Raw genomic sequence first — 18,275 nt, 5'->3', positions numbered from 1 at the left:
AAGGTGAGTGGACAGCTGTAATTGTGCGGAACTTACAATTCTGTCTTCTTCGTTAAGATGTTTGCACCTATGGTTTGTACTAAACGAAGGAGCCACATTGCCTGACGTCACATTCTCGCGAGATTTCCCGCGAGGCTGCGCCCAGCTGCAATAGCGTGGTGTGGACCTGTGCATGCTAAAACTTGTGCAAAGAAACATCTAACTTTGCTCCTTTCCATTTCATATTTTTTCAACTGTTTTCTGTTACATCTGTTGTACAGAACACTCGCGGTCAAAATGAGTATACTTGCCAAGATAGCAGAGATCGAGAGTGAGGTAAGAAAGATAGGCCGGGTGGCTAACTCAGACACCGTCACGTTTTAGCTAGCCACAAGCTAACTGCTAGCTAGCTGTTCGCGCTAGGAACGAACGTTAGCTAGCTTAAGTTAGCATTAATTGCCTAGCTCCCGCAGCTGGGACACGTATTGATACATCTGGAACACAATGTATTGGCATGTTACAGTTTGTATTGAAAAGCCGAGTTGCAGCTGTTGTATTAATCAGTTGCTGGGGGAGTGTAGTGTGTTAGCGTAGCAACGGTAGCAGCTGACATTTATGTTAGCTACAAGTTTTTGTGTTGTATTTAACTCCCCCATCCACAGCAGGCGCTTTCTCGTAGCAGACCATCCTGAAATTTAAATCCTATTTACGTGAGAGAAAACCAGTTTGTTTGCGATGTGTTAGTCTGTTTCTTTCCAAAGATTTCATTTAACGTTAACTTGTGACTGGAAAACACATCCTCACTTATGGAGGTTGTTATCTGCATTTGTTTAAGCGGTTTTGAAAAGAGGAGCCCGCAAGAACTTTACACATATGCTGTCTGGCCACGTAAAGTTAAGAAAGCAAATCAAAAGCCCAACAAAAGCCATGGTTATTACTTATAATCTGTTGTCCTCATAGAGTTGACGTTTGCTGTAAAGTAATGTAACGCCGGCTGTTAGGATCATGGATTTTAAGATATTTAACGTTTAAGGCAATATCTTTTTTTAATCAGTTAGGTTTCAATAAGAACTCAGCAACTGTCATGTCCATGCTGTATTGAGTTGTCCTGTTTTAAAATGTATTTCTCTTGAGTTTCCAATGTAATAGATACACATTTTAAATTGTCTACATCTTCCCACAAGCTGATGATTTTCTCTGGCTGTCCAATGTTCAGCTCAAACTGACTGTGATAGTCTAAAAATGCTGATGATCACTGTTTACTACAAATCGGACCTCATACTCTTGTTACTCAGATGGCCAGGACGCAGAGGAACAAGGCCACAGCTCACCACTTGGGTCTGCTCAAAGCTCGTCTGGCCAAACTTAGGAGGGAACTCATCACACCAAAAGGAGGTGCTGGTGCGGCAACAGGAGAAGGTACGGTCCCTATTTCTAAAAACGTACTCGTGTCTGGGTATAATTCCTAACATGTCATCCTTTTCTATCCTCTCCAAAGCATCATAGTGAACAATGTTGATACAAGTTTTGGATGCTTTTTTTGTTTCTCAGGTTTTGATGTTGCAAAAACTGGTGATGCTCGAATCGGCTTTGTCGGTTTTCCTTCAGTGGGAAAGTCGACCCTGCTAAGTAACCTTGCAGGTGTTTACTCTGAGGTTGCTGCCTACGAGTTCACCACTCTTACGACGGTACCCGGAGTTATTCGCTACAAAGGGGCAAAGATTCAGGTACGAAAAGGTCTTGCTTGTCCAGTCCCTACACAGTGTGCAATGTTTCCACTGGCTTGCCTATTTTGATTTCTTGCATCTTCCCTCTTAAGCTTTTGGATCTCCCTGGAATTATTGAGGGTGCAAAGGATGGCAAGGGCAGAGGCAGACAGGTCATTGCAGGTAAAGATGTGATCATTGTGCTTCTGCTTGTGATTTTCATTGACCAAAAAGGAGGATGATGCAAAGTACAATTGTTTTCCTATCAACATTGAGCATTGATGTTTTATTAGATGAGTTACTTTTTTCAATTATTTGCCTCTGATTGCACCAAAGAATTAACATATAATTAGTCAGATTCTCCATCTACTACATAAAATGTGTTTACTTCATTAACTCTGCTCAAACCACTGTCTGCTTCTCCATCCTCCGTTCTGTTTTAGTGGCTCGAACATGCAACCTAATCCTGATAGTGCTCGATGTGTTGAAGCCGCTTGGTCACAAGAAGCTAATTGAACATGAGCTAGAGGGCTTTGGGATCCGACTTAACAAGCAGCCACCCAACATTGGCTTTAAGAGGAAGGACAAAGGAGGCATCAACTTCACAGCTACAGTATGTCTCACACAGCATTGCAGACATGAATACAGAAATAAAAAATCTTAATTTTTAATTCCATGGAGTCTGGAGTTGCGGGAAGTTTGCACCAATGATTTGGATTTTGTCATACGAATTACACTGCACTTGAAGCATTACTTAGCTGGCTCAGTGTCTTGTTGATTGTCATCATGCCTTTCATCCCTTTTCTTTAGTGTGCACAGTCCGAGCTGGATGGTGAAACTGTTAAGAGTATTCTGGCAGAGTACAAGATCCACAACGCCGACATCACTCTGCGCAGTGACTCCACAGCCGATGACCTCATTGATGTGGTGGAGGGAAATCGGTAAGCTGCTGAAGTGCCAGAATGTGCCTTCCGTAGCCATTCTCGATGGGTGTGGCCAGTTTGAATCTTCAATCTCTATCAATTTCCTTTAACCTTCACTGCTATTTATAGCTTCAAAACACAATTCCAGCAGCTATTCTTCTAATGTATAAAGTTTTGTTTAACAATGTCCTGTTACTTAAAAAACAATGGGGATAACCGCTGATCAATGGTGATTAAAAACCTACAAATGTGATGAATAATGCGGGATGAAGCATGTGTAGTGGGTAATAGTCTGTGCTGTATATAGGACAGCACCTAGACTCGTTTCTGCATTTTATTGCAAGGCACCAGGCGTTGCAACAGCATGACCTCCCTTCTGCTTCAACGCTCTCTGTACATTAATACCTGCTCCACATGCAAAAACTGCAACTGCTTGTGGTCCCTTGTCAACAGGGTCTACGTCCCGTGCATTTATGTGCTCAACAAGATTGATCAGATCTCCATTGAGGAGCTTGACATCATCTACAAGGTGCCCCACTGCGTACCCATCTCAGCCCACCACCGCTGGAACTTTGACGACCTGCTGGAGCGGATGTGGGACTACCTGAGGCTTGTTCGCATGTAAGAGTAGTTTACACGGTCCCCTCCAGTCTAAGTCTGAATGGAGCTGAAAGATGTAAATGGTGCAGGTCAAGGAATGGACTATATTTGACACACCGTGTGTTCACTTGCAGCTACACCAAACCCAAAGGTCAGCTTCCCGATTACACTTCTCCCGTTGTACTGCCCGACGGACACACTGCTGTCGAGGATTTCTGCTTGAAGATTCATAAAAACCTCCTCAAAGAACTGAAGTAGTAAGTATTTGCTTAGATTTTTCCCTTTCTTGCAATTTTTCATTTTTTTGTACTGCCCAGATCCTAAACATTGTTCTAGTTGCTAGTTTTAATTGATGGGGGGGGATTGGGATATGTTATTCAGTTAGAAAAAAGAAATGCGTTATATATATATATATATATATATATAATATTAAACGACGCAATTGCTTTGGTCACACCCATCGCCCTCTTTACAGCGAGATACTGGGTAACATTTATTCAAGTCTGGATAAGAAACTGAGATGATGTGTTGCACCAGCCTCTTTAAACGAAAGAGCCAAGATCATCAATCTTATCGATATGTTAGTGCTCCTGAGCATTACCCGGCCTCCAGGGAATAAATGGGTCAAACAGTGACACACGCAATTAGAAAGCCTTTGTAACTAAAGGATGTCATTGTACCCTGCCGGTTACTTTATTGGCAGACCCATTGTTGCTGTAGCCAAGGAAGATTAATGGGGAGATCCTTTATCTCAATGGGGCACTCCTGATTAAATGAAATAACATCTGTACAGATCATTTTCTGGTGTGGTTAAGGTATAGATTAATACATGAGTTCTATCATTGTTTTTGTGGTGGTTCAAAGTTAAACATGCATCCTGTGTACACCAGTGAATGGATGTATGAACAATTTCAATTATTGTGTCTTTCAGTGCACTAGTGTGGGGATCATCAGTGAAACACAACCCTCAGAAGGTGGGCAAGGACCATGTGATGGACGATGAAGATGTTATCCAGCTGGTGAAAAAGTAAAGCCGTGTGGTCGCCTGCATGGCTCTAGTTCAGTGGCTCCGTAAATCACCAACCGTATCCATGGAAGCATCTGTGTCACGTGATTCATGGCTCTTGCTGTGATTTTAAAACAACAACATCAAGTGTTTCCTTTAAAAATAACCAACAATACTTAACATTTATGAATAGTTCATATTGAATATTGGTTAAGGCTTGCAATAAAATCTAAACATTGAATCCTGTGTTTGTTACCTGTTTCTTTTCATCCAGCTCTCAAAATGAATTTGTGCCTCACTGCTCTTCTCCGGTACACAACGCTTTAATTTAACTTTAGTCTACGTCTTGCCTTCAGGGGGGTTTAATATTAACATTTAGTGCATCTGGGCACAGTTTTCCACCTTTTTTCTTTTTAAATCAAGATGATCTATTGTGCAACATCTTGTCCCCTGAAGAGCATTGCAAGAAATGTTGCATCATTGAATCTCGAGCTGCATCACAGTAACATATTTTTCTTCATAAGCACTAAGCGGCAATGTTACGGCGACCATTTTAGTCCAGCTCGGAGAAAAGAAGCCATTTGAAAGCCCTGTCCAACTAAACGATTTATGTGACATTGATGATGAAGGCAGTTATTCAGGCTGGTTTGCCCCCCCTCCCCCTCTAGAAGGGACCACCACTCAGGTTAATCAGTTCATTCTCTCAGACGCAGTCTGGGGACATCACACGCCAGCTGTTCACAACTTACGAGACTCCACAGAACCAAATAAAAAGCATTTCATCAGAGCTGGGAGCACTTCTGGTAGCTCGCATTGTCTGATGTCGATGTGCGCAACTCGCAGGAAGTGTGGTGGCCATTTTGTGTTGGAGAACCACACGCTTGTAAGTGACTCAATTGGTTGCCCCAGTTCATACGTGAGATTGTGGTATAATGTAGGCAGATTAAAATTGAAGGAATTAAGACTGAACCATTTAACGGGACAACATAGATGCATTAAAAGCCGAATGCAATTGTTTCATTCAGATGTGCTTTTGGCCTTTTTATTTCAGGTTTTCTTTAATAAAAAATAGTGTATAAACAAAATACGTTTTCGGGCCGTATTAAATCTAGAAAACATTATTCTTAATGTTGTACATGCATTTACCAAAAAGATTTGCTATGTCTACCATGTACAAAAGCAAAAAAAGAGTTTGCCATAGTTGATCCCCAATTAATTGAATCAACTGGTTAAGAGGAAAAAAACTTTTACAATATACCACAAGAATATATATGTTGTAAATGTTAATCTGGAAGCAACTTAGTTGTTGAAGGTCTATTACTCTGTACATTACTGTTACGCTCGACAGTGTCTGATTCTCAATCTTAATCTTGTAGTTCAAAAAGATGTAGTGATGAAACACATTCATCCATGTCAAAGAAGCCAGAGATCACCAACATGCTCAGTGAGGATGCTTTATATGGTTTTTATGTTGTAGACTACAGTTCTTACCGAGAGAACGTCCGCTTTTGTAGGAAAAGCTGCAGTGGTTTAGGTTATTGCATGCCTGTCCTGCAGCAGAAGGATCAACCCTCCTCAGACACCAACCCCCCCACCCCTACTAGCCTGTAAATTATAGCAGCACTTTAGCTAATGAAAGAGTTGAAGACCGGGCACTAATAAAAGCCATTAAGTGAATAAAGCACTTCCCCCTCTAACAAAATTAAAGAATCTACCCATTTGGAGAGGGAGGACTCTGTATTAATATTTATGAAATGCGGAACCGGCGGCCCCCCCCAAAACTCCCCAACTCACGTCCAATCCCCGACTGACCAAGTCCTCCTCGCCTGTGCACCTATCCCAAGGGAACATCACCAACCCCTCCTAGCTTGAAGGAGGGGCAGGAGATGGGGACTTCAAGGGTGCCGAGGACGGAGTCAGGACAGTCTGCCTCCAGTTGAGCAAGCTGGAAGACCCCGAGACAACAGCTCCGAGCTCCACGTCGCCTTCGCCCCCTTCAACCGACTTTGGGACCAGAGGATGGAAAGGTGGGTTCCTCGGAAAGAACAGATGTGAAGAAGTGAGTTTCCAACAACAGCATCCGGAGGTTTTTGGTAAAATACGGAGTAGGTTATGACTTATTTTCATATTTTAGTTGTTGGGGGTTTGACCCGTAGTCTGAAGAATATTTAATGTGCTGCTTTGCTTTATAACTTTGATGCTAAATAACTTTAATAATGTTTTTAGTCAAATATGCACTTCCAAATTCTAAAAGTAGGTAATTGCATTGATTCGTGTTTTTGAAAAAAGACAAATCGCCAAAGACAAGGTAAGGACTCATAATCATGTGTCACAATCATCTATGCATAAAACCCATCACGCCATCCCATCAGCCCCACCGCATCCTGTGAAACATCCCCATTGTTCTGAAACACAGAGGTCCGATTCACCGCCACCGCCCACCATTTTCACCGAAAGTTCTCCCCATTCTCAAGCCATTTGGTCAACTGCAAAGGCACAGTTGGTCTTTGGTTCATCAATATGCATTGTGTTGTAATTTCATCACACAAAGTGAATTATTGCACTTTGCCTTCCCATTTTGGTAAGATGTCTCGGGGGAGCTAAAAGAGGCACAAGAGACGGTAACAAGATTGTCAAACCTTTTGGAGAAACGTCTGTCTCAGCTTGATGGTATCATGACTCTTGACATTGCACTCAGTGACCGTTAACGTAGTTAGGGCTAAATTGCCAGAAGGGGTTGTGTGTTTATTCCAAGAAGAAAGCAAATAGTCAAAAATGTGCAACAGTGATATAGCAATTATATTGGTATCTCTAGACTGGTTTTTCAGTAAATTAAATAGGACATTTTTGATTCTATTGCTCCTAACAACGAAGAATTTGTTTCCAATGATCGGTTGACGAACAGTCGACAGACTGATGTCAAACTTATTTGAAGAAGTCACCATTCTTCAGCACTGCTGTAAAAAAAAATGTTTTTGTTTAATGTTAAAATGTTTGCTTTAGGAAATAATAAGACTTTTTTTTCAGTGGCATCGGGTAGCGTTGGGCGTGAAAGGCGGGGGGGTGGGGTTTGACGCAGTTTGTGCGCAGGAAGGGTGTAGCCAGTTTTACCGCAGTGAGTGTGACCTATGACTAATTTTTTGGGTTAAAATATTATCATTGTGCAGAAAGGCTTAACTGCTTTTTATTTATTGTGTTAAGCAATGGTGAGAGTTGTCTTTTTAAAAATTTTATCCAGCCATGTGCGTAGATCTCCTCCCTCACACCTTTGTATTTTTCCGCCTTTTTTTCAACTCTTGGACTCCAGATTGCAACCAACCTGTCAGATTGTCCTTCAACTGCAAGAAAATACATTGATGATTATGTATTTGTTTTAGGAGTTTTAAACTTAAAATGAGCTCGTTGATGTGTGCTCTGTTTTGTTGATTATCTCCCTTTACTTTCGTTTACATTCAAACCAAATGTAAAGCATTCAGGGTGTTTGATTTCAGTATTTTCAGCTGGATCCACGGTTTTCCGAGTTGTTTTTCTGTATTTGCCCAGGACCCCATTGTGCTTGATCTAACCATGCAGTGCATCTTCTGTCCATGGTTGTGCCAAGCACCTTGGAGGCTTGTGAGCACTATCACCATTCTGTTGTGGATTCTTGTAAATGTAATTTGTGTATTATTTAGAATTTGGAAATAAACCTGATGTGAACTTTCCAATAGGGAAATACAACTGACCAATAAACATAATTTAAACAGTCAGTGTCTTTGATAAGCGTTTATTCAAGTATTAAATGAGAGGTGAAAATTGAGTTTTAAGACACATTTATATAGTTTTCTTTCTGCAATGTTACATCTTATTTTGCTGTATGTATTCCACATTTTATTTAACCCATACTTTTGATTGATTAACCCAGACCAGTCCTCACATTCTTCACTGACCCTCAAATAAACATAGCCTTAAGTGACAATGTGACCTACCTGTCGAACATGATGTAAAACTTGTCAGAATGACCATTACCAAGGATGTTCATGTTCAAGACAATTTATCAGAAATACAAAAAACACCAGTCATTGTGCTTGAAGTGTGTTGAAACATGAATGGTTCTAATTTATTCAAGTTCTATTCCTACTAAATGATGGTGACATGGTGGTTTCCCCCCAAAGTGGTAAAATATCTTCGGTTACATCAACCACCGTTTTGTAATTGTTAGAAGTTGTTTCTTGGAGATAAGCAGTGGTTTGCTTCACTCGGAAAACCATTCAAACAACTGCTTGAGGGTGTCACAAAATGACGTCAATAAAATGACGCGAGCCGGAACTTTGGCGGGAAAATCAGTGAAGATAACTATATATTATATACATTTCTGTTGGTTTGAAGTATTAATGAGAGGGAAGTTACATTAGATCAGTGTGGGGCGTGGGGGGAATGTTTTATTGTATTGTGCTACTGTCTTTTCGCAGCAGAAGCCTCGATGAACGTAAGTCACATGCTTCTTGTACGTCATCACGCATTGACGACACGATTGATATGACGTGATGACATGTTGCCTTAATCGTTACATCTTTGTTCCATCTCAACCAAGCATAAAAAGTTTTCACAGCGAGTTATCTCATATGATGTCTTCTTATTCGAGGATTTTTTCTTCAAGTGGAAACATAAAATAAAGCCGACGATGAAATGTCACAATGAATTTTTTCAAATTTTTACTTTACTGTTATACAACTGTGTGACGTCACGGGGATCGCTTGTAAATTGCACATCGAAACAGCTGGATTAAATGCGACATTGTGAGCAACAATCTAGAAGTGATCTGGCTAAATTCAATTCAGCCTTCATCCATTTTATTATTTAAAACTGTTCTTTTCTTACTGTCATATGAAAATCCCACCGAATTCTCTTGTGAGACTTTGGTTACGTGAGCAATGCTATGGCAATGCTCAAAAGTAATAGAGGAGCTACTTTCAACTGTATTGCTAAACAGATAGATATAGCGATAAATAGATGTATAGAGTGATATCTATACATATAGTAGAGTTAATCTTGTTCCAAGCGGAGTTAAGATGAGCAGACAGTGCTTGAACTAAACTGCAGTCTGTGGCTGACCTTTGACCAGACAGGGAGTAGAGTTTACAGATTATCCCATTAGACTGGACTACGTGGGCTGCTTTGCACAAATACAAAGCCTTTCACCTTTTGCTCTAACCAAGACGAGGTCAAATCCCAGAATACTCTGCAATGAACAGCTGAACAGAGACAGATTGTTGCAATGTTTATTTGATCTGGGTTGACTCGCCTCCATTTGAGTCAGTCCTGAAATCAAATGGTAACAAGTGGACCAGATGCTGCACTTTATAGACTACTGGAGATGGCACACAGGCATCCACAAAACATCACCATTGATAAGACATTAGCAAGGTGAATATTAGCAATGTTGTGTAAATGTTACTAGAATTTCTTAACTCTTTAATTTGTTTGACTATACAAGAGGCCAATACAAAAACGTTTTCCTGACAATAGGCAGAGGTGGAAAGTAACAAATTACATTTACTCGCATTACTGTAATTGAGTCGTTTTTTTGTGTACTTCTACTTTTTAAAGTATTTTTTTAAATCTGTAATTTTACTTTTACTTAAGTATTTTAAATCATATCCGTTACTGAGTAAAAAAAATGCAAAGAAAAATTAAAGCTGCGAGCAGCGATGAACGGGCCTTCGCCTCCCCGCATGTCGGGGGGCAGCGGCGTACAAATTAAACATTTGCTCCCAAATTAAACATTTGCTCCCAAATTAAACATTTGCTCCTAAATTATTATTATGAATGTGATGTTTGTTTGGATCTTCAATCACAACAATAAAAAGCACTTTGATTCCGTGGGATCGATTCCCGCTGAGGCCCCGTTCCCAGAATGCTTCACTTTAAAGAAAGAGGAGTTTATGACACGAGGCGACGAGCAGATCACTGCTTAAATACTTATAGGGTTTACAATTATTTTCCTGTCAACCTAAAGTAATACATGCAGTGACTGAATGTTGTACTATTTTAAAGCATTAAGGTACAAGAGAATGTACTTTATCATCCAATAATCTCGCCTGCTCCACCTGCATCTACATCCACATGAACCACCATCAGCTGTACAGACTGAACTATGTGGTGAGCAGAGAGGAAGGTTCTCCACCAGGAGGAGACTCTTCCTCCTGCAGAGGACACACAGACAGTGAGGCACCAGGCCAGAACCAGAACCCAGGGAAAAGAGGCTCAGCGAATGTGGTGCTGAAGGTGTGGAGGTGGATCAGTCTGTCAAAGGAGACTCTGTAGAAGGAGTTCACAGGAATCTGATGAGAGAACAAGACACAAAACAGCTGCAGTTGTTAATCATCAACCTTAGGATGAACAAATAAAGAAAATAAGTTAATAAATGGGTTTATTAATTGATAAACTATTAAGGTGAGACTACAAACGAACACCAGCACACAGAATATGTGTCGATGCAATTAGGGATCATAGCTCCAAAAACAGGGTTACCAACGACACACAATTATCAAAGAAGTGTTTAACATGTTTTGTCAAAATGAATGAAATCTGTTGGAATGAAGCATGAGTGACTGATCTGAAAGAATTTAACTCAACAAGCAATTTGGGTTTAACTATGATGGGTATTTAATTAGTTACATAAAGGCTAAAGGAAATGTATGAAGTAACTCCTCAATGTGTCAAAGAGACTAAGGTGACAGTGAAATGTTGTGAATGTGGGGGAAACGTTGGGGGCCAACAAGGCACCTTAAAGGTTATTCCTCCTCTTTTGGAGCAACTCAAGCAACTTCAAGAACACACACAGTGTTAAATGAAATGAATCTTGAGTGAAAATATTTATCTGGGATAAATATGGATTATGCACTTTACTCAAATACAAGATTGTACATTCGGTTTGGTCTATATTTTAAAAGAAGCTGCTCGTAATAGCTGGAATGTGAAGATTTACAACAACTTCCAAACGAGCGGATTATAGAGGACATTTTACAACAAAGCTCACTTACACTTTCTCAGACCTGGTCTCAACCATTGGACTCCAGCAGGCTCCACCCTGAAAGGAGGAGCAGCATGAGACATGGACATCACATCACTCTCATACACACAGCTTGGTCCTTCATGTCCACATGGACCACCTGTTCTTCTACTGCAGTGGAGCTTCTTCTGATTGGCCGATGACCACAGCTCGTTATGTTCACTTTTTCATCGTCTATTATTATTGTGGTGAAATTTTGTGGATAATGTCCTTGTGAAAAAAACAAGGTATCATAAACTTGTGTAAGTGTACTCTGTCTTTGTTGCATACTTGAGTGAGCGGGGAATCAGACACATATGCACAGCCTTCTATAACCCTCAAGTGTGGGGGTATGGAACGCATGAACCAGACGCTGAAAAATGGTCTCAGAGCCCACTTAGCAGAAGGGTTTCAATTCTCTGCAGCACTCCTGCGGACCCTGCTGCACTACCGAGCTGCTCAACAAACCACAACAGAACGATCACCAGCCCTTCTGATGTTGGGGTGCGAGCTGTCACTACCCCTGGACCGCCTGCGTGTTCCCGCTCACCTGACGTCACAGGGGGCCCAGCGGGAAACAACAGATAAGCTACGCGACCGAGTCGCAGCACGACAGCAGGCAACTAAACAGCGCTTTGACCCATCTTGCACTGTTCTACACTGGGTCAGGGTCCGGAGGCCCACACAGGGCCATACGCTCTTATCGTTCTAGTCAGCACCTCTCCAGGTGACTGAGCAACTGCGACCTGGCACCTTTCGGCTTTCAGATGGAACGCGGTGGCATGCACGGTGGCATGCACGCCGCCTGCGCAAAGTGGCCCCACCTACCGCGGCAGACCCGGAGGCCAGCTGGGATCCTGATCCGGACTCTGGAGGCTAAGTAAATCCTGCAGCACGACCAGTCCGCGCCCACACCAAACAGGGCTACCCATCAAGACGCTTTGAACAGATTGTTTCCTCGACGTTTGGTCTTTTAATAATAGCGTCTGGACTAAAGGACAACACACAGTGGAAGCAGATGAAGATCATCTAAACATCCAAGTGTTGTTTTAGAGCCCACAAGCTGCAGCGTGACGATGTTGACTCACATCAACCCACCATGATGCCAAAAACGTGTCAGGATTCACCACTGCCCTCTCTTATAACGTGGAAACAAGACACAACTCCATAGAAACAAGCCCTTCATCAGTTTGCCCCCTGTTTATGCTCATCCTGGCTACTGCTCCTCACTACTTCTGTCTGTATTGATGGTCTGATGTGGGACACAATCAGTTTGAGTCTCTGGTAGTTTGAGGTCAGCTTGGTGTCTCAGGGTCACATTAACCAGGCTGACAGTGGGACAGATGAAAGGTTTCCAGCTCTACCTCCTCTACCAGACTGATGGTCTGTGGCTGCAGCCTCTTCATACCTGAGAGTCTCCAGTCTCCAGTGTGGATCCTTCAGTACAGCAGAAAGCAGCGTTGCTCCTGAGTCTCCTGGATGATTGTAGCTCAGGTCCAGCTCTCTCAGGTGGGAAGGGTTGGAGATCAGAGCTGAGGCCACAGCAGCAAATCCTTCCTCTGTGATCAGACAGCCTGACAGGCTGCAGACACACAAAACAACACACATGTCACATGATCTGAGGGAGCTGTGAAGGGTGGAAGGTCACTGCAGTACTGAGATACCGTCGGCTACTGAGGAGTCACATTATTCAATTCAATTCAATTCATTTTATTTTGTATAGCCCAAAATCGCAAATTACAAATTTGCCTCAGAGGGCTTTACAGTCTGTACACATGCAACATCCTCTGTCCCGAAACCCTCACATCGGCACAGGAAAAACTCCCCAAAAAAAAAGATTATCATTGTTACTGACTTGTTTTTCAGTCTTGACCACCAACTAATGTACATCAACAATTTAATAACATTTCTGATAACTATGAGTGAGCTCCAAATAGTCTATTTGTAAATATATGTTCAAAATAAACTCTACAACAGTGACTCTCGACCATAGGGCCGGGGCTCCTGAATGGGCCACGAGCGCCACCTAGTTAGCAAGAAACCTTTCACCATCACGTGTTGTCATGTAAAGAATAAGATTTGAAGAGGAACTGCTGGTTCTGTGATGCCAAAATATTTACTGATGAAGCATTAATCAAATTAATTTGAAGATTATAAGGATACATTTTCATTTGAACCTTTTTTCATTTTATATAAATTTTATTTAATATTGTATTACTCCATATTATTAAATAATTACATTTCTATTTTCTATTACTTTTTAGTAAATATTTTGTGTTACGCCTGGCTCAGGCCTTTAATATTATTATATTAACTTTATCTGTTCCATGAATTAGGTAGTGTTGTTTGTGCAGATTTACATACAGATATCACATGAATAATGTCCTTGTGATTATCACTGTATCAGGTTTTTGATTGTTAAACTTTTATTTTATTATTTTATTTAGTCATTGAATTAAAATCCAACCAAGAATGATATCATTTATTGAATCCAATACAGTGGTAATATTTGAACAGGCCCCAGGCTATTTTGTACTTAAAAAGTTGGGACCCGAGGTCAGAAAGGTTAAGAACCCCTGGTCTACAATATTTTAATGTAAATATTTCAAATATATATTTGATTTAAATTGTTCAAGCAAAAAAAAATCGTATATGCCCCATTGATGTAAATAAAAACATTGATTGAATCCTGACCTGAGAGTCTCCAGTTCACAGTGTGGACTCTTCAGTCCGACACACAGAAGCTTCACTCCTGAATCCTGCAGGTTGTTGTCACTCAGATCCAGATCTCTCAGACTAGAGGACTGGGAGCTGAGGACTGAAGACAGAGCTTCACAGCTTCTCTCTGAGAGGTTACAGCCACTCAGTCTAAAAAGACCACAATGAAGGGAATCTCAACAATAAGTAGAAAAGATGGCAGCATGTTTAAGTTCTCATGTGAATCTAACTCTCTCTGTACTTACAGAGCTTTGTTGGAGGCTTTGACCACTGGCAGCAGTCTCAGAAAAGCCTCCTCTGAAGCAGAGTATTTCTTCAGGTCAAACACCTCCAGATGTTCTTCTGATGACAGTAAGATGAAGACCAGAGCTGACCACTGAGCAGGAGACAGTTTATCTGAAACGAGACGTCCTGAACAAAGGGACTGTTGGATCTCCTCCACTAGAGAGCCATCATTCAGTTCATTCAGACAGTGGAACAGATTGATGCTTTTCTCTGGAGACACATTCTCACTGATCTTCTCCTTGATGTATTGCACTGTTTTCTGATTGGTCTGTGAGCGACTTCCTGTCAGTGTCAGCAGACCTCGTAGGAGAGTCTGATTGGTCTCCAGGGAAAGACCCAGAAGGAAGCGGAGGAACAAGTCCAGGTGTCCATTGGGACTCTGTAAGGCCATGTCCACAGCACTCTGGTAGAGATGTTTTGCTTTAGGTTTGTTTCTAAAGACCAACAAGGAGGATTTTTTTTTTCCTGACAACAGGTTGACACCTGAGCTAATGAAGGTCAGATGGACATGAAGAGCAGCCAGAAATTCCTGAACACTCAAATGGATGAAGCAGAACATCTTGTCCTGGTACAGTCCGCTCTCCTCTCTAAAGATCTGAGTGAACACTCCTGAGTACACTGAGGCTGCTGTGAAATCGATGCCACACTCTGTCAGGTCGGATTCATAGAAGATCAGGTCGCCTTTCTGCAGCTGATCAAAGGCCAGTTTTCCCAGAGACTGAATCATCTTCCTGCTCTCTGGACTCCAGTATGGATCCGTCTCAGCTCCTCCATCGTACTTAACCGTCTTCACTTTGGACTGAACCACCAGGATATGGATGTACATCTCAGTCAGGGTTTTAGGCAGCATTCCTCCCTCTCTGGTCTTCAAAACCTCCTCCAGAACTCTAGCAGTGATCCAGCAGAAGATTGGGATGTCGCATATGATGTGGAGGCTTTGTGAGGTCTTGATGTGAGAGATGATCCTGCAGGCCTGCTCCTCGTCACTGAACCTCTTCCTGAAGTACTCCTCCTTCTGGGGGTCAGTGAACCCTCTGACCTCTGTCACCATGCCAACAAACTCAGGAGGGATCTGATTGGCTGCTGTAGGTCGTGTGGTTATCCAGAGTCGAGCAGAGGGAAGCAGCTTCCCAGTGATGAGGTTTGTGAGGAGCACATCCACTGAGGCCGACTCTGTGACATCAGTCAGGATCTCATTGTTGTGGAAATCCAGAGGAAGTCGACACTCATCCAGACCGTCAAAGATGAACACAACCTGGAACTCTTCAAACCTGCAGATTCCTGCTGCCCTGGTTTCACTGAAGAAGTGATGAACAAGTCCCACCAAGCTGAACTTCTTCTCTCTCAGCACATTCAGCTCTCTGAAGGTGAATGGAAATGTAAACTGTATGGCCCGGTTGTGTTTGTCTTCAGCCCAGTCCAGAGTGAACTTCTGTGTTAAGACTGTTTTACCAATGCCAGCCACTCCCTTAGTCATCACTGTTCTGATTGGTTCCTCTCCTCCAGCTGAGGCTTTGAAGAGGTCTTCTTGTCTGATGGTTGTTTCTGGTCTCGCTGGTTTCCAGAATGCTGTTTCAATCTGGCTGACCTCATGTTCTTGATTGACCTCTGCAGTCCCTCCCTCTGTGATGTAGAGCTCTGTGTAGATCTCATTCAGAAGGGTTGGGTCTCCTGCTTTAGCGATGCCCTCAAACACACACTGGAACTTCGTCTTCAGGTTGGATTTGAGTTCACGCTGACAAACTGCTGAATGAAGACAACAAAAAATATCGATGAGTCAAAGAATTGATTTCTACATGTCCTTTCCCTAGAGAATGACCCCATGAATATATTCTGTCTATCTCTTGAGACGTTAGTGAAGGTCTCATCTTCTTACTGCTCTTTAGACGCTCAGCCAGCTCCTCCTGCTTCATTCTCCTCAGGAAGTGCACCGAGATCTTCCCAAATGCCTCTCTGCTCCTCCTCTGCTCTTCATCCAGCACCTCCTTATCCTCCCTACGACTCTCTAAGAATTCTGGGTATTCAGAACTCATAATCTTCTGGATCTTCTTCAGCTCGTTCTTCACAAAGGTGAGGATGTTCTCCTCCAGCAGCTGGAACAGAACATTCTATGAATGACTAGAACCATGGAAGCCACCATCAGGTCCATGTTGGACAGACGGACAATCCACTGGTCTGCAAAGTGCAGCATGGACTAGATGGTGAACTGAGAGATGTTAAAGTAGTTGTACATGTACACCCACCATGAAGATGGAGTCCAGGTGTGTTTGATGCTGTTGGGCAGACTGACCTGTGGGAACCTCTGAGCTCTCCTGGTCCTCTCTGTGGAGGAACATGAACCATCAGCTCACATGGTGTTTATACCATCAACACCAATACAACAGTTAGTTAAATATATTGGCTTCTGTCATGATTGATCATGATGAAAACCAGATGCTGAAGACTGTCGATGGTGGACGGACAGTTTATCAGTTGAGTGACAGTTAGCCATCAGTTTCATCTGCTTTTAGTTCCTACTGTGGGTCATAAAAATACTGCCTTTGAATGAAAAAAAAAATTACAAATTCATCCTGTGATTTTATTTTGAAGGGACTTTCCATGTTTTCAGTCAAGCGCGAAAACACCTCATGATCAGCCTGAGACCCTCACCTTGCATTAACAGAGGGACGATCATCTTTGAAGAATATACGATGGTCCATAGAAGGGTTACCCTTCATGGGCACACAGCTGGGTCCAGGTTCAGAATAAGGTCGGGTTGTTAGGTAAGTCTGATTCATAGCAGAGTCCATACCTTCACACCTTCACAACAACCTGCCAGGAGAGGTCACACATTATTTCTCTCTGTCAAGAGACGTCATTTTAAATGCTCATCCTGTAATGAGGGTTAAAGACTAAAGGACTGTAACTGTAACTTGGACGTGTGAGCACAGTGGTGGTGCCCCTGGGGACTCTACGCACGTATCGTCAAGCGATCCATCCAAGAGTCTGCCTGTTGACCGACTCTGACCCTTTTTTATAATCTCATGTCCATGAGGACTAGTTTGAGCTGGTTTTGTCTCAGACGGCCCTTGTCCAAGATGTTTAAGTGTTCTCCCCCCCCCCCCCCGTACCATCCTGTGCAAAGGAGTACTGTGTCAGATAGGGATTTATCTTCACGCTTCCTGTAGCCCTTTCCTCCTTCCCTTGTGTTCCTTAAAAGGTTCAGAGCTTTATCTCCTGCATTGTCAAAACATCTGCTGGCTGAGAGAAATACTACAACTAGAAGGAAAAGGTCAAACGAAAGAATACAAATAAAAACACAAATTGTGGCATATATCTCACACACAGCCTTTGTGGCCAAAATGTGTTTTCAAAAATGTAAATGTGTTTTATAAAATGTTAATTTGTTTTCTAAAATGGTAATTTGTCTCGAGCTTTGTAAAAGTGTTTCATTCTTTGTAATGTTGCTTTGCACTTCAGGGCCACCATAAAATGACATGTAATGTAATCCTGAGTTTTTCCTCTCTATATAGAGAAGACCACATATATATAGAGAAGACCACTACTTGTTGCAGTGCTTTAGTGTATGTGGGATGATGGGGCTTAAAGCCCCATTGCATGTTGTGTATTTGCAATCTGGCTTGGTTACAGGCCCTGTTGTGGTGGCGATCCATCCCCAGCTTCCTATAGGTGGCGTGGTCTTGATGTTGTGGAATGATCTGGCTGGAGGGAGGGTGTTTCCTGCTCCAATTCTAGTGGATAGACCAACCGGTTCTGTAATTGACCATTTCCAGAGAGCAGATCTGTCATCTCTGTGGCCTAAAGTCTTTCCTGCTAACCCAGTCAAGAAAGTTTGAGGATGTGGTGAACTTAATTGGCTCCACCTGTTGACAGACTAAAGATTGATCCTGATCCTTCTAAGTTACCTCTAAATAGGTTGTCTACTAACTCTGGTGGAAATTAGGCGTCTGGAGTAAAACTGACCAGTCCTGTCGACTGGCCTGCTGGACCTGACACGCATTTGAAGCTTGTCAAGGAGCAGCTGA

At 42.3% G+C, this 18,275-nt stretch overlaps 2 protein-coding genes across 3 annotated transcripts; one reads left to right on the top strand and one right to left on the bottom strand.

Moving 5' to 3' along the window:
- Nucleotides 1-75: 75 nt before the first annotated feature.
- Nucleotides 76-4,455, top strand: drg1 (developmentally regulated GTP binding protein 1). Of its 2 annotated transcripts, XM_037484628.2 has the most exons (10): nt 76-158; nt 261-315; nt 1,275-1,398; nt 1,531-1,706; nt 1,799-1,868; nt 2,129-2,298; nt 2,496-2,626; nt 3,062-3,229; nt 3,343-3,465; nt 4,140-4,455. In XM_037484628.2, exons 2-10 carry the CDS (start codon nt 277-279, stop codon nt 4,237-4,239), a joined length of 1,101 nt encoding a protein of 366 aa, XP_037340525.1. In that variant the 5' UTR covers nt 76-158; nt 261-276; the 3' UTR covers nt 4,240-4,455. The 2 variants fall into 2 exon arrangements, with proteins under 2 accessions (XP_037340525.1, XP_062414883.1); XM_062558899.1 differs by having other exon boundaries at nt 110-315.
- Nucleotides 4,456-6,077: 1,622 nt separating this feature from the next.
- Nucleotides 6,078-16,626, bottom strand: LOC134107233 (NACHT, LRR and PYD domains-containing protein 3-like). Its single transcript, XM_062559021.1, has 8 exons — nt 16,494-16,626; nt 16,127-16,343; nt 14,211-15,996; nt 13,942-14,115; nt 12,656-12,829; nt 11,240-11,286; nt 10,419-10,527; nt 6,078-6,249 (listed from the first exon to the last, which is right to left on the bottom strand). Exons 1-8 carry the CDS (start codon nt 16,584-16,586, stop codon nt 6,078-6,080), a joined length of 2,772 nt encoding a protein of 923 aa, XP_062415005.1. The 5' UTR covers nt 16,587-16,626.
- Between the last annotated feature and the right edge of the window lie 1,649 nt (nt 16,627-18,275).

Source organism: Pungitius pungitius, chromosome 18 (genome assembly GCF_949316345.1).
Source record: "Pungitius pungitius chromosome 18, fPunPun2.1, whole genome shotgun sequence".
In the NCBI taxonomy this organism is placed as follows: domain Eukaryota; kingdom Metazoa; phylum Chordata; class Actinopteri; order Perciformes; family Gasterosteidae; genus Pungitius; species Pungitius pungitius.
The sequence above is the reverse complement of the archived record's forward strand: the minus strand, read 5'-3'. Positions and strand labels throughout refer to the sequence as shown.